Source organism: Orbilia oligospora (assembly GCF_000225545.1).
Source record: "Orbilia oligospora ATCC 24927 unplaced genomic scaffold scaffold00215, whole genome shotgun sequence".
In the NCBI taxonomy this organism is placed as follows: Eukaryota; Fungi; Ascomycota; class Orbiliomycetes; order Orbiliales; family Orbiliaceae; genus Orbilia; species Orbilia oligospora.
This window is the reverse complement of record NW_011645772.1, coordinates 3080193-3095027: the sequence shown is the minus strand read 5'-3', so window position 1 is coordinate 3095027 and position 14835 is coordinate 3080193. Positions and strand designations below refer to the sequence as shown.

The 14835-nt window shown below is 46.3% G+C and overlaps 5 protein-coding genes across 5 annotated transcripts; 1 reads left to right on the top strand and 4 right to left on the bottom strand.

Annotated features, from left to right (window-relative positions):
* Window positions 1–242: 242 nt before the first annotated feature.
* On the bottom strand, window positions 243–1796 carry AOL_s00215g895 (uncharacterized protein; the record flags this gene model as incomplete). The annotated part of the gene is made up of 2 exons (XM_011130097.1): window positions 243–1577; window positions 1650–1796. 2 exons carry the CDS (start codon window positions 1794–1796, stop codon window positions 243–245), a joined length of 1482 nt encoding a protein of 493 aa, XP_011128399.1.
* A 2179-nt stretch (window positions 1797–3975) lies between these two features.
* Window positions 3976–5244, bottom strand: AOL_s00215g894 (uncharacterized protein; the record flags this gene model as incomplete). The annotated part of the gene is made up of 4 exons (XM_011130096.1): window positions 3976–4430; window positions 4489–4611; window positions 4683–4862; window positions 4929–5244. The coding sequence occupies 4 exons, from the start codon at window positions 5242–5244 to the stop codon at window positions 3976–3978; spliced, it is 1074 nt and encodes a 357-aa protein (XP_011128398.1).
* A 1718-nt stretch (window positions 5245–6962) lies between these two features.
* Window positions 6963–8442, bottom strand: AOL_s00215g893 (uncharacterized protein; the record flags this gene model as incomplete). Its single annotated transcript, XM_011130095.1, has 3 exons — window positions 6963–7601; window positions 7662–8128; window positions 8289–8442. 3 exons carry the CDS (start codon window positions 8440–8442, stop codon window positions 6963–6965), a joined length of 1260 nt encoding a protein of 419 aa, XP_011128397.1.
* A 1544-nt stretch (window positions 8443–9986) lies between these two features.
* Window positions 9987–11105, bottom strand: AOL_s00215g892 (uncharacterized protein; the record flags this gene model as incomplete). Its single annotated transcript, XM_011130094.1, has 3 exons — window positions 9987–10128; window positions 10208–10675; window positions 10771–11105. The coding sequence occupies 3 exons, from the start codon at window positions 11103–11105 to the stop codon at window positions 9987–9989; spliced, it is 945 nt and encodes a 314-aa protein (XP_011128396.1).
* Window positions 11106–13457: 2352 nt separating this feature from the next.
* AOL_s00215g891 (uncharacterized protein) lies at window positions 13458–14555 on the top strand (the record flags this gene model as incomplete). Its single annotated transcript, XM_011130093.1, has 3 exons — window positions 13458–13555; window positions 13644–13879; window positions 13993–14555. 3 exons carry the CDS (start codon window positions 13458–13460, stop codon window positions 14553–14555), a joined length of 897 nt encoding a protein of 298 aa, XP_011128395.1.
* Window positions 14556–14835: the final 280 nt, after the last annotated feature.

Here is a 14835-nt window from a genome sequence, read left to right as displayed (position 1 = left end):
ATATGGTAGAGTAACACATATCACACGTACCATATAGAATACATGGACGCGAGAAAAAAGAAGAAGGAAAAGAACAAGAAGAGAAGCCGACTGAACCATCTCAGTCGGTTTACGGTGGGACAGAGGCATTATAATAGGTAGAAGAAGAAAATAAAGAAAACGCTTTATACATATATATCTATATCATTATAAAAGAGTATCCTTCCGAGTGGTTGTCGATGAGCCTTGCGAGAGGTAAACCGCTAAATCCCGCGGATTCTGCCGCTGCAGAAAGAGCACCTCCAGAAGCCATGGGAATGGATACTCTTGAGGTCAACTTTCGAGCAATTAATCTCGTTGCGACATCCCCATTTTTTCTTATCTTTGACCTTCTTGATGGCAGCCGCATCCGTAAGATCAGCCTTTAGGTTAGGGCTAGAACGCATCTGGATAAGACGAGGAGAGAGATGACGAGTAGCCAACGAAGCTGTTCCGATGTGGATAATAGTTGGTGGAGTAGGATGAAGGCCCTTCTGGGTTTCGCTCTTAGCTTCAAGGGCATCCTCAAGGTCATATTCACTGCCAAGAGTGCTAATCGAGTCAGCAATGGAGGCATAATCGCTCTCGAAATCTTCGCCCTCGTCGAGTTCGTGGACGATAATTTCGTCTTCATCTTCAGTCTCGGAATCAAGGTAGGACCCCTCAGCGCCTCGCATTGGAGTCGGCGGCTTCATTTGGTCTGGATTGACGCGGAAATTGCTGTAAGGCTTGCGCATTTGAGGATTTTTCAGGAAGGTTTTGGTGATGATATCCGCGGTGATAGGCTTTGGATGCTGATCAGTAGAGCTGGAGCTTCCATTGCAGGCAGTATCACACATCCCTGGCATAGGCTTCTTGGGTCGGCCAAGTAGAGTGATAGATTTAGTGCGACGGAGGCCCCCGAGTCCGGAAACCCAACTCAACTTCTTGGAAGTCGGTGGAGGAGTGGTAGTAGTGATGGGAGCAAGAGGGTTGAACGGCCGCTCGGTCCCATCAAAAGAGTCGGCAGCACGAACTGGGAAGTTGTCGCCAAAAACATGGCGAAGGTCCTTTTTCTCCTTCTTCTCGAACTGATCGTCAGCAAGACCCGTTCGTCCGATCCAGTAAAAGTCAGTAGCCTCAAATTTTTCCCAGTCCTTATCAGAGAAGAAATTGCAGTCGATTCCACGCCCACCGCAGCCGCATTTTGTGTTAATATCAGCTTTGCACCCTCCGGGGAACCGACCATAGGCACACTCAACAACTCCAGAACGCTCGAACATCTTTGCTTGTTCCTCCTGCCAGATCTTAGCATCGCTAGCACAGTCACTGCAAAGCATAGTCTTAGAGATAAGACAGTGGCAGAAGTCCTTGTCCGGGCACTTAGTATCACCGCTGAGATTCGTGACACTAAGTTGGTTGTTGGAAAGGTAGACAAAGCCAACTGTGGATGGAGCTGAAGGACTGGTGTCGGGTTCAATAACGGAAGCATAGGACCCAGGAAGCTCAGAGAGGTGATTCTCGCAGAGCCGATGATAAGGGAACTGGTCGATGAAGGCTGTGGTGCCAGTGTCGCATTCCTAGGTGATAAGAAAAGAATGTCAGGGAGAACGAAGACTATTAATAATGGTCGATGAAGGGAAGGAACTTACGAAACAGAACAGCGATTCGCACCAGACACATCTCCAAGATCGGTGCTCCCTGCAATCGTGACCCCATGGTTTGATACTGACTCGTTTGCTAAGGGTAGCTGCAGGCTCCATCGGGAGACTGCCGCCAGTACAAGCAGCAGCGAGCATCTTAGAGGCTGCAGAAGAGGCAAGCTGATGCTAGAAGTTATATCAGTGGTGCTTATGGAAGGTTAATTTACCAGAACGAGCAAAAAGTATCTGAAAATCCACCCTGTGTCTTAGGTGATCTCCCCAGGATGATTACCATCTGAAACAGAAAAGTAAGAGATCAAAAGAAGGGATGCTAGCAACTGTTCTCCAGGGCGGATAATTAAGCAAGCAGTCAGCATTTACCATATCAGAGGAAAGGTCGGTGGCTGTGGCCATAGGTTGGTGAAGGCAAAGTGATAACCTACATTGAAGAATGGGACGAAGGAGGGTAGGAGGGTAAGGGGTACTAGCCAGAGCCCCGAAAGGTATCTAGAATGGTGTTGGATGTTGGATCAGATGTTAAAGAGAAGGGGTGGTACCAGTTGGGTTATAGCGGTGGTGATGACGATTGTGATGAGGGAAGGTGGTAGCTGGTGAGAGGTGCGATATTGTTAGATCGGGCTTGAGTCGGGGAAAAACTTATTTCGCAGCTGGACGTTGGACTCGACTCGATTGATGGGAACAAGTACCTGCAGCCTGTGACACCACATCTTCAAACTTGGTTGTTCAACCCGGGTTATCAATTCACTGCTACTCAAGTGACCAAGCATCTAGGTCTTTACCGATGTAAGTATGGACCTACAGTCTTGATCTCGATCTCGATCATTGAACCAAGACTCTCCAATTCACCCAAGGCTCTGGATATTAGTGTTGCTTGAACAAAGAGCTCGCCGAGTCCAAAAACCAAAAATTTGCCCAATCATGGCGCTGTTCCTGGTCCGAAGGTATGCACAAAGACAGTTCGAAGTTCAGCTCGCAGTTCAGCCAGAGACATCGTAATATACATAAAACGAGACGTCCGTTCCCGAGAAATACAGCATCCCGACGAAACCATCACTCAAGTTACACAAGCTAACGGCAGAGTACCCTGCTAACCGATTTGGGTAGTTCAGTCCGGCGTTCATTGGTCAGCAGGCCCTTGCCAATTCCCAGAACTGCCTGAAAAAGCTTGTTGACTGGGACATTGTTGTATTTCGGTGCAGGTACAGATGCATTTCCCCTCCGGCTTCCGATTCAAATTCAAGACAAATGGATCAGCCATCATTCAATTATTCAAGATCATAGGGCTCAGCATCGAATACGTCATTTCCTTGCAACGGAGTGTATCCTATGTCCACATCTTCCAAGTCATTTCCTTGTGAAGGTTTCCGCCTATCTATGACCCAGCTGCAGTAACTTCTCCCAGATTTACCGAGGGCCTCTAAGGGCATGTTAATGAGAATAGATCGATTCTTAAGCAATGTTGGGATGGTAGTACAGGTCCACCCAACTTAGAAGGGTCTGGTAGTTCCCCGTTCCACAAAGCAAGGAATTGTATCCTTGATCTCTTCTTTTTTTTCCCCTTTTTCTTTTTTTTCCGGGATCGAGGCCAGTCTATGTACGCTGTCAAAAGAATACCCGGGTCCTAGTTTGGTGAATTATTTAGATGCGAAGGAGCATGTGGCTTTTCGCATGCAACTGTATCTAGCCTTGATCAGGCACGGATGAGGACGGGGGCATACGCATGCATCAACATAAACATATATGTCCAGGTATTCATGTGCAATGCATGTAGAGTACTCGCGTTTATCTTGTAATGGATATATTTTGCGAACTTGGAGTCTGAAATTGCAGGCAATTGTAAGGGAAAGCCAAGTGATAATTTGATCTTCGAACTAGGCTTCGTTTCACGTTTTCAGACCGAAGCATGTTGGCCATGTCCATCACGGATAAGACTGTCGGTCCAAACTGTTCGCCTAAAATCAATTAGCTGAGACAACCTATAGCTATGGCAGCCTTTCCATGAAGTTAAGCCTGCCAGGCGATGAGGAGCAAGTGCGTGTTGTAATATTAAAATATATGTAATACGGAATCGATCCAAAAAAATCTATAATTCGGTCTCAAGACCTTAATTAAGCATAACCTTGGGCTGGCGGCCGCAGCTTGGACGTATATATATACCTTGCTATCCATGGAAGCTCTAGCCGCAGGATTTTTCCATGACGCTAGATCTCTTGTACCTCCGATGACTATCCCAGCAATCCCTTGACCTTTTCGTGTCTTATTCTCGATTGGTTTCGAATTTTTAAACACTGTAACAATTAATAGCCTAATCACATTACTCTACGATCTTTATCACAACTTTCCCCCCATTACTACTGCCCCTCCCCATAACTACCTCAGCAGCTTGCCTACAACCGGCTTGGTCAAACTTATGGACCTCTCCAACAACCGGCTTAACTTTCCCTTCCTCCACTAACTTTCCCACTGCTGCCAAATCCTCCCCGTTTGGTTTCAACCAGTGGTAATCATACTCGACCCCCCGTTTTTCAGCTGGTCCAGTGGTCCTCCACCAAGCGTATAAATCCAATCCGGATGAAACATACCACGGTGTATCTGGGAAATGAGATCTCATACCATCACCATTCGGCATGGCGGCTATAGAGATCATTTTGTGCTTTTCTTTTAGCAAGGGGAAAAGCGATGATACATTTCCTCCAGCAGTGTCGAAGATAAAGTCGAGTGACCGGGGCTTTATGACTTGAGCTGGATCCTCGTTTTTGTAATCGATGTCTTCTCAATTGTTAGTGTATGGATAGAGAGCAGAGTATAAACCCATTCCGCAACTCACATTGATCCACAACCCCGGGCAATAACTCCTTTGCTCTTGCCATTTTCGATCCAGACATCGTCGTGGTGACACGTGCTCCAAATGCCTTCGCTATCTGAATACCAATGCTTCCGGCTCCACCCACTGTCGTAACATTAGCCTTCACTCCCAGGAACAAATCATAATCCACATCCACAATTGGGTCGGAACCATACTCCCGGCAGTAACTAGTACATTCTTATCCTTTAACCCCTCTCTCCCGCCTTCAATTCTTCCCAAAGCCTGGTAGGCAGTCATAGAAACCAATGGTAAGCTCGCCGCTTCCACATGAGATATATTCTTCGGCTTCCGAGCCACATAGGAACTTGTCGTAAGGGCGTATTCACTCAAACTCCCTTTTAACCCGCCCTCAGAGAAATCATCAGTAATAATCCCTTGCGTTGGAGATCATTTCTACGTACCCCTATGCTCATGCGGCAATCTCACAAAAACTTCATCTCCAACATTCCACCCCTGATTCTTCGCTTCGTCCCCTACTTGTTCAATAACACCACTGGCATCATACCCAATCTTCGAAGGAAACTCTTGTGCAGGAAGCATTGGCTTCATGGTTCCTTCCGCATACCTCATGTCAATGGGGTTTAGGCTTGCAGCATGAACCTTTATTAACACATTATCCGGCGTTGAGACTGCTGGTTTAGGGAGCTCCCCCAGCTTGTATGTAGAAGGTTTCCCGTACCCCGCAGGAAGAAAGAAAGAACGCATTGTTGCCGTCATTTTGTTGTATTTTTACACTCTTGTTTGAAGGAGGCCAAAAGTCCTGATGAATATCAAAAGATCGTGACGTAGTACCGTTGTTTCTTCTTTGTGATCTAAGTTCGATGACGTCAATAATTTGTTGGCGTAGTAGTTTTGGAGAATATCCCTAAAGGTAAATGCCAAAAAATACCATGAATGTCGAGATAGAATGTATCGACGAAAGGATACCTATGGTTTCTAATTGGGCGGGCGCACGATATCGATAGTTGTCGGTAAATATTAATATCGTGTATCTAAAGTAACACTTTGATGATGCCTAAACTTGCATTGTGAGTAACTTTGAGTCTAGTGACCAGCCACTGGCAGGCCATTGGCATTTTATACTTCTCAGCCGCCAGGACTCGCACGCAAACAAAATAGATCTAAAATAACTGATCTCAGCTCTCCATCACAATTGCACAATATTCTCTTCGGCTAAACCGTCTGCGAATAATTCCAATTCCAACCCGGATATCAAGGCTGCCGAGACCGACTGTTTCTAGTTTAGCAGCATGCTTACGCGGAATTTTCCAGAATTCATAAAAATGTGAGACCTTTCGCCTGTTAAAAAGTGGAGCAAAGTCAGGATTCGGCGCCTATTTACGTTCCGACCTCCGACGGTCTTGCGATCCTAGAAGAAAGCTTGTCCATGTCGCCAATTCCTCAAGCTACTATCAATCGGTGCTACATTTTCATGACAGGGGTAGTCATATAGCTAAGGCGGATTCGGAATACTTGTGGGAATCAAGGATGATGGCATGCGGCAGGCGTGTGAAACTATTAATATTTGTCCCAGCCAGATTATGGATTAACTTGCCTGTAGGAAAGTGCGTATTTTTGGTCTTACACTGTAAAGCTTCACGAAAGGCGCCAAGGATACCAACGTATCCTTCTTTTTTGTCAATTTTTTGAGCTTCATTAAGGAAAAAAAAAGAAATACAAAGATGTAAAAAAAAGGATGTAAGCGTACTACAAATATATACTACTACGGTTGATTTTGTTGAATAAAAAATAAAAAAAAGGGAAGGGGAATAGAGGCAGGTGTAACGGGAGGGCGAAGGGTTTGGAGAAGTGAATATGAAGAAAGCGAAAAGGATACAAAGAAACAAGACCACTTCCTCGTTTTAGAGGTGTCGAAGCAACAGAATAGGCACGCGATGAAGGAAACCATACAAATGAAACGGGTTCGATGTGACAAGACATTAGACTTCCCCTCCTCTCTTCTCTCTTTCTCTCTTTCTCTCTCTCTCTCTCTCTCTCTCTATTTCTTTCGGTAGCTCTCCATTCTATCGGTTCTTCGAACAGTAGTCAAGGAAAAGTAGTAGTTCTGTATTCATGTGTTTGCTCTGTGTCGCACACGGTTATTCCCAAGCTCCACAAAAAAAAAGTGTCTGTTAAAAGGGTTAGAATAAGAAGAGAAATTGACAATAAGGAGATATTTGCTTGACGTAGAGTCTGTGAATGGTGGGGGGGGAGGATTGGTCGGGGAGGTTAGATTATATGGAGAGAAACAACACACAACCCGCTCACAAAACATAGAAAAAAATGTGACACAAGGAGAAAAGGATATTGGAGGGCGTTCGAGGTCGTACGTGAGGAGCATTGCAAAAGAAAGGCGATGTCGCAGCAAGAAGGTGTCCAATACGAAGAGGAGGTGGTTCCTTTCAAAGGGTTCGGTATGTGCTCGCAACGTCCGACTAGTTTCGTAGCGAGAAACCCTTTCTTTTGCCCTTCTCTTCGAGAGGTCGTCCGCTTTCGACTCTGCTCTTTTTGTCCTCGAGGTCGAGTCTCTGCTTTTCCAATTGCTCCTTCATCTCGCGATGTCGGGCGTATAATTCTTCTTCGCTTTGCATCAACTTGCTCTCCTTTTCGGCGACCTTCTGGCTGAAAACCATCTTCATCTCGGCCTCCATCTTGGCGAGCTTGGCCTCGTGAAGAGCTCTTTCCTCTTCTTGCTTGACAGCGGGGTTGACCTCCTTGAAAACGCTCGGGTCTTGGATGACACCCATAGTCTCGAGCTTCTCGCTTCTGTAGTTCTCGTAGAGGGTGTTGGCGGTATGCTCCTTCAATTCCTCCATGTGGGTGCGGATAAGCATTTGTCGAAGCTTAACGAAGTCGCAGTGCTCTTCGTTATCGACCTCGATGACACCCCACGGGTAGCGTCTGCCACGAACCAGGCGACCATTGTTATCAGTCACTTCTGTGTTGGCTCCGACAACCGCGAAGGGGACCTTGGACATGATCTCATTGTTTTCGGCAATGGTCTCGTCGTCATCAAGTTCGTAGCGGGGCCCTTCAAAGATCTGGATGGAGTGGTGTTGGATGTCGGCCAAGATCTAGGTCTAGTTAGCAGCTTTTCCTGTCTGGGATGGGACTGCGCTTCAAAATGCACTTACCCTCTTCTTGAAAAGGGCGACTTCCTCATCGGTGAGGGTGTCCGCCTTGGCAATGACGGGAATGAGGTTGACCTTGGTATGCAATCGGCGCATAACTTCGATATCCAATGGCTTCAAGGAGTGGCCAGTTGGCTGGATGAAGTAGACACACGCGTGGATTCTGTTATCAACAATATTGATACGGTTGACCTTGTTTTCAGCATCAAGGTACGCGTCGAAACGTTGCTCGATGTTGTCGATGATTGGGCGCCAGGACTCATCATTGTTAACGAAGTCTCCAAACCCGGGAGTGTCGACAACGGTAAGGCGAAGTCTGACACCGTTTTCCTCAATATCCGCAGAAATGGACTGAATGGAAACAGTCTTGGGGATGATCTCCAAAGATGGTCCCTTGCGCTCCTTTGGAGGATAGAGAGATGTGTTGAAGAGGGTATTTACGAGAGTAGACTTTCCGAGACCGGATTCACCTGTTATTCCGGAATTAGCTTTTTAAATGCCCCCCTGAATCGAGCTTAAAGTCACGTCGATGGTTAAGGTTGATATTGTCTCTCGGTTTAACACCATACCGACAGCATCCTTCCCACCGATACTATTAATTTCAGCGGAGTAGGGCGGAAGATTACATACCAACAACCATAACATTGAAGTTGAAGCCTTTACGGACACTCTTTCGATGCCATTGGTTCGGCAGATTGGCGAAACCAACGTAGCCAGTCAACTTTCTCCTGACAATATTCTTTGGATCTGTGGTCGATGGCGGGAAGCCGATGGGAAGAGTCATCGATTCAGACTTGGCCGGCGGCGAAGAGTAGCCGCTGGTATTATCCTGTTGGTAGTAGCTTGATTCGGCTGCAGCTCCTCGAAGTGGGCAGATGCGAGATATCGTCAGTAGTCAGTCAAACACGTCACGATTCCAGAGGGAAAGGGGAGGTTCTGGGAAGCAATTGGAGATGATGACGGGGCGAATATGACTCTAGGTCGCGTAAATTCATCGAAAGAACGCCCATTTGACACCGAAGGGCGAAGCAAGCGGTGAATTCGCGCCGTCATAACAGGGGGTAGATGGAAGATGTATCGTAGAGGGCAAGTAGCTTACACATTGTGTCGTGGTATACCCCAAGTTCCAGCTAACAATGGTAAACAGGCCGGTGTATAGCAATGGTTATAGGGAAGGAGGGATCGCTTGCGATGCCGATAGTAGAGAAGCGGTGGGGGTATCAAGAACGGATGGTGGTGATGATGGCGATGGAGGAAAGAAAGCTGGGGAGTGGTAGACGAGAGGGAGAAGAAGGGGAGGTGAGTGACAATCAGAGCTGCTGCTAATTTGGGTCAGGGTGAAATTCAACACCGCAAAATTTGTGGCATGCGTCCAACAACACCACCAACCGGCGACGACAGTGCGACGTCTCACTGACCACCGACCACGACCATTTAGGTTTATTACACTCGCGCTAACGAGGACTACGGAACGGTTATCATGAGGTATCCAGCACGGACTGTGACTATGAGCTACACGTATACGAACTATGAGACCGCCGGTTGCACCGCTTGAGAATACATTGATTGCACTGTCCCCACGAGGTCATACATAATGCTTTGATCCCGATCTTTGTTGGATTTCGCAACCCCAATAGAGAGAATTCGAGAATCCATCGACCATGAAACGCCCTCTCGAAAAAGGGGTCGCAAGCCAATTTCAACCCACAAACGGACGTGCAGCCAGTTGAGTGGCCCTGACCATGGCCCTGACCAAGGCCCTTTCCTTTTCGTCCCTGACCCAATAATTTGCACAAGCGAGCATTCGCCAAGAAGGTTTCCGAAAGGAGAACCCCAGCATTTGCATTCCAAGCGACTGATCTGATAAGCGAACGATATCTCCGTCTCTTCTTTGACCGGATAGGAAGTTTCGGAAGAATCGAGAAGCAATCGGTCCACCGGCAAGTGCCGATGTATGGGGCTCCGTCTGCACAGATATCACATAATCGCGATATGTGACAGGATACGGGTACCTTACGTACGCATGTTACATCGTTGCATCAATTCTTTGGGGAATACCCCGATACACCGAGGGATTTAGATCCATTCGATCAATGGATCTTCTGCGCCTTCGCGCTAATTTTCTCTTCGAATCTTAGGCGGTCCGTAAATGGTATCCAATCCGTCACGTGGCAATCTATGAGTACCCATGGCTAGGAGATTCATAATCTACCAAAATCTTTAAAAAAAGAAATTTGACTTTATATATAGTTGCTTGGTAGCGATATTCACACCCGAGCGCTTCAATTTTTGGTAAATCCCAGTCTCGTCCAATATATTATCTTACGTTTACAACCTCGATAACTTCGGCCAGCCAAGAACGGAGACTGGTTGCCACCAGGGATAAGCTGAGGGGGCATCTTTCTGTATAGTCCCTGTAAAATTCGGCGGCCGCTTCTCCAAAAACGACTTGACACCTTCCTTATTATCACTAAACCCATCATCATTGCTCAGTCTTAGTACTAACTCCCTAGGATCCCAAATAAGAACGAAAAGGCAAGGAAACTTACGAGCTAGAAAACATCTCATATATCAACCTAGAATCCAACAAATGCTGGGCTTCCGCACTGCCAGTATCCCTATACATCATCTCTTTCATCAAATATGCTGCTAGGGTGCTAGTATTCTTCACAATATCCTCTGCCAAGCCCAACGCCTTGGGAAGCACCTCTTCAGGTGAATCCGCCAGAGCTGTGAATAACCCTTCAACCAAAGGGTCATCTGCTCTATAAGTTGCACCCGTAGTGACCATGTGTAAAGCCTTCGCCATGCCAATAAGCCGAGGGAGGAAGAAGGATGAACATGCCTCCATTACCAACCCACGTCGAGAGAACACAAATCCAATCTTTGCGGCCCGGTAAGCTACACGGATTGTCATCGGGAGGGTCATCGTAATCCCTACACCAACAGCAGACCCTTGAATAGCGCCAATAACCGGTTTTCGGCATTGGTGGATTGCGAGAACGGTCTGACCACCTCTATATTCCGATTGGCAGGTGTTAGTATTCAGGCTTTCAACCTTCTTCGATACTCGTAGATCAGACATAAGGCAGGGAATTTCAGATAGACGTACCCATCTCTGTGATCATTCACTCGTTCCTCGCCGCCTCTGAATCCAATTTCCAAATCCGCGCCAGCACAGAATATTTTGCCGTGACCAGTCATTACAATGCACTTAACACGGTCATCGGCGTCGAAAAGGCCAAAGGCCTCAATCAATTCGCTTCTCATAGTAGGTGTAAACGCATTATGTTTCCCGGGTCGGTGAAGCGTTAGGATGACGATAGGAGTAGGAGTTGGTGAAGATTCCGGGTAATGCGAAACGCGAATTTGTTGGAACGGCAGTGTAGCGTAAGACGAAGGTGGCGTAAAAGCCGTTTTATCAGAGGCATAGCTTGACGGGGCCATGATTACCCTTTATTTGTGTAACAAGTTCTCAGGAGGAAGAAGTGCTAAACTTAATTTAAGTCCAGCTATGAAGATATCTTCAAAATACTGAACGGTCTTGGGAATTCAATAAGGTAACATACTTATGCATATGTACGGAAGTTAGGTTCGAATAGGATATACCCCCTTGATATAGCTGCTAGAGATGATAGGATAGGCGGCTTAACCGGCCTCAAGCCCGGCCCAGGCGAGACTTAAATCGCGGGAAGAATTGGGGCTACTTCTGACGGGAGAATAGAATCGCCGTTTCCCTATGAAACTGGGTTATAATTACCGGTCTGGGGAAGTCAGAGTACTCACTCCACACTCACTCAGCTTAGGCCGAGGCAATGTAACATGCAACACACGACGCATAGCTCAAAGCTCGATGTCTTTTGCCTCGGCTCGGCTAAGACTGCATTAAATAGAAGGGGCCCGACTAATCATGCCTCATTGCAGAGGAGCGGTCAGTCATGGCTTCAATACGAATCTAGTCCCAGATTAAATCCATTATAATTACTAAGTACTTACTAGAAGGTATTCGTGTCGGTGGCTCAATGAAATGGTGGTTTGTTGTAGAAAGTGTGTTGTTCGAATTCCCAGCACTGGCCGTCCGGAGCCTCAAGCTTAGGTTGGTCTCGTTGCTCAAGGCCTATAGTAGTGTTAGCTTGGTCCAGATACTAAGTACTTACCTATAGATGTAGTCTGGATATTCATAATAGCCGATGACCGCTAGCAGTTTCCTAAGAGCTTCTAAAACGAACAGACCTAGATATTGTCTTTGCATTGCCCTTCAAGCCATTCTAAACGTTACAACAGTCAAATTGCAAAACGAATCTTGCAATTGTAGAACTTAGGGATTACCAGGGACAAAATCTCAAAACTCGAAGTACAGGCGCTAATTGTAACTAGGCGAAACTACTATTTAAGGATATATATCCGAAGCTTCGTGCCTCAATTGCCCAAGATAACTCTGGAACCCTTGATAAGCCTTGTAGCTACTAGTGGGCTGTAGAGTTCAAACCAAACGCTCATTCCCCACGGAATATAAATATATATCAAGGGGTACACCGGTAACAACATCTTCGTCTATTGATTACATTCGTGGGTAGTATATGACGGCTGTTTTCGACCGCAGTGCCGCACAATCTAGAAATGAAAGTGTCAAGGAAGCCACATGATTAAAATTAATCAATTAGATACATAGAAACTAGGTATCTTTTTGTCTCACCCGAAGCCTGTAGCTGGATATGAGAGTAAGTGTATAGGTACTTACTTATATACTACCTTCCTTAGCTTATAATATTTTAAATTCTGGGTTGAGATGTGGGTGGCACAGACAGCTGCACCGCCACAAATACCGGCGTGGCGTCGTACGATCCCTATGCCGTATTTCTTCCGCTGACCACATACATGTACTTAGTAGCTTCTGCATGCTGGTAATTAAGTACTACTCAAGGGTATGCTACTTAGAAAGTCAATACTAACATAAGAAGGAGGGCTAGACTAAGCTAATTAAAAAATATACATGCCGCAGTGTCCTATGACGTTTGTTTCTATTCCCTGTTTGAAACGTCACAAGCTTCGAGTTCTTTGACAGTACGAATGTCCTTTATATGACAACATCCATCTCCATCTCTCATCTTCCATCTCTCATCTGCCATCTCTCATCTTTAATCGAATCACTAATATCGTAAGTAAGTACATGTTGAAAACCCTTTTTTTTCCTTCAAATTATTCCCTCTCTAAATTTATCAAAAAGAAATTGGTGCATATGTCTTTGCTTTGTCTGTCAGTACCGGTACCAAAGCTCTGGCAGCGCTGGAGTGGGCACACGAGCAAACCACACCATCATGCACCATCATCACCATCACCAGATGCTTATAATAAAGATACTACATGTACTTTACTCTCTGGCTTCATCGAGCTGACGTACATACTTACTTGCATCCTTGCATTTTATAGCATACCTACTGCTTCATACTTAGCACCTAGCTTAAGTGCATGCCACATCCGATATTGTGCTCGAAAGCAGACTCCCCCCAACACTAGCCAAACACGTTTGCAGCAGCCCAGACAGCCCCACACCACACTTCGTCATACTTTATTTACCCTCCAACCTCTCACAGAAGAACACCGTTTCCATCACAAAGAAGAAAATATAATAACTCTCTTCCTTCCCCATCCTCAGCTTCCGCCAGACCACCGCCATCACCATCAATATCATCACCAAAATAAGAAGACGTCCTGAGAGATAAAACAATTCCTCTCATCTACTAACAAAACCCATCTCGCCTACAGCCGTCACGTAGACGAGCAACCAGGACCACCACAATGGCACCCCCGACAACCCAGCCCGCCGGTGGGCCTCAGCCACTCGCACAGAGATTCCTAGTTCTCGCTCAAACTCTTCAGTTTGGCTGGTTCGTCGGGTATAACTCCCTTTCTTCAAGCTAATCCTTCCTACAAGTCGATGTGCTGGTAACATCATACTAATCATCGGCGGGACGATGATGACAGACATTTCCTCCTCCTTCTGTCGACCCTCCGCTACACTGTCTCCTTCATCAAATTCAACACCGCCACAACAGCTGCTCAGGTCTCATACCGTCTCGGTTTTCTCTCCTGTGCTGTAACCTATGGAATCGTCGTCTACAAGGCCTATAGGGCTAGAATCAAGCAGGCCGGTACCAACCGTCCCGCCCTCCAACAACACCTTCTCGCTATGACTGGTGACGAAAATGTTCAGTATCTCGGTATGTTTCTCTTTCCCTCCTTCCTCTTTCTGTTATGTAACAAAACAACAAATATATACACCCCCAAAAATATGAATCATGGTCAGAGATCGAATACTAACATATTTTCCTAGTCATGGCCCTAATCTGGCTCTTCACCAGCCCAATCTACCTCGCACTCCTCCCCTTCACAATCTATTCCACCTTCCACTTCCTAACCTACCTCCGCACTGCCCTCATCCCCACCCTCCTCCCCACCCCAGCAACCCCAGCCCCTCCGGCCTCATCGCCATCCTCCGGTTCCACCGCCCCACAAGCTCCAAAGAAACAAACCGCCAACGTTGTCTCCGAGATAATCTCCAAATTTGTTAAAACTCACTACGACACCTCCATGGCCGTTGTCGCAAACCTCGAATTGGCATTATGGATTCGTTTACTCTTCGGCTGTCTTATCTTCGCGAACTCCTGGATTCTATTGATTATTTACACCGCTTTTCTCAGAATCAGAGTCTCTCAATCTCCGTTTGTTAGACAGGCTTTACACCAAGCTGAAGCTATTATCGATGGTTTAGTAGCCGATCCGAGGGCTCCACCGGCATTGAGGAATGTCTGGGCTAGTGCCAAGGATGGAGTTAGGAAGTTTGGAGATTTGACTGAGTTTGACCCAAATAAGATCCCGCAGCGAAAAGCCCAGTAGATATATAAAACCAACTTAGGAGATCTGATCAAAAATTCATGTAAAAGCCCAAAAGCTCGCAAAAACAACTAAAATGGGAGGGGTCTGTTGAGAAGTCCGTAGCGGGGTTGTTTTTTTTTCAAAAAAAAAGAAAGAGAGGGGAGAATTAGGATAGTACGACGAAATCAGGAGAGGAATAATCAAGAACTATTGTCGTGAATGAATGAATGAATGAATGCGTGTATCCTTAAGCTTATTTCCCTTTTCTCGTCGCCGTTGAGGAGCCTGGCGACGAGATGAT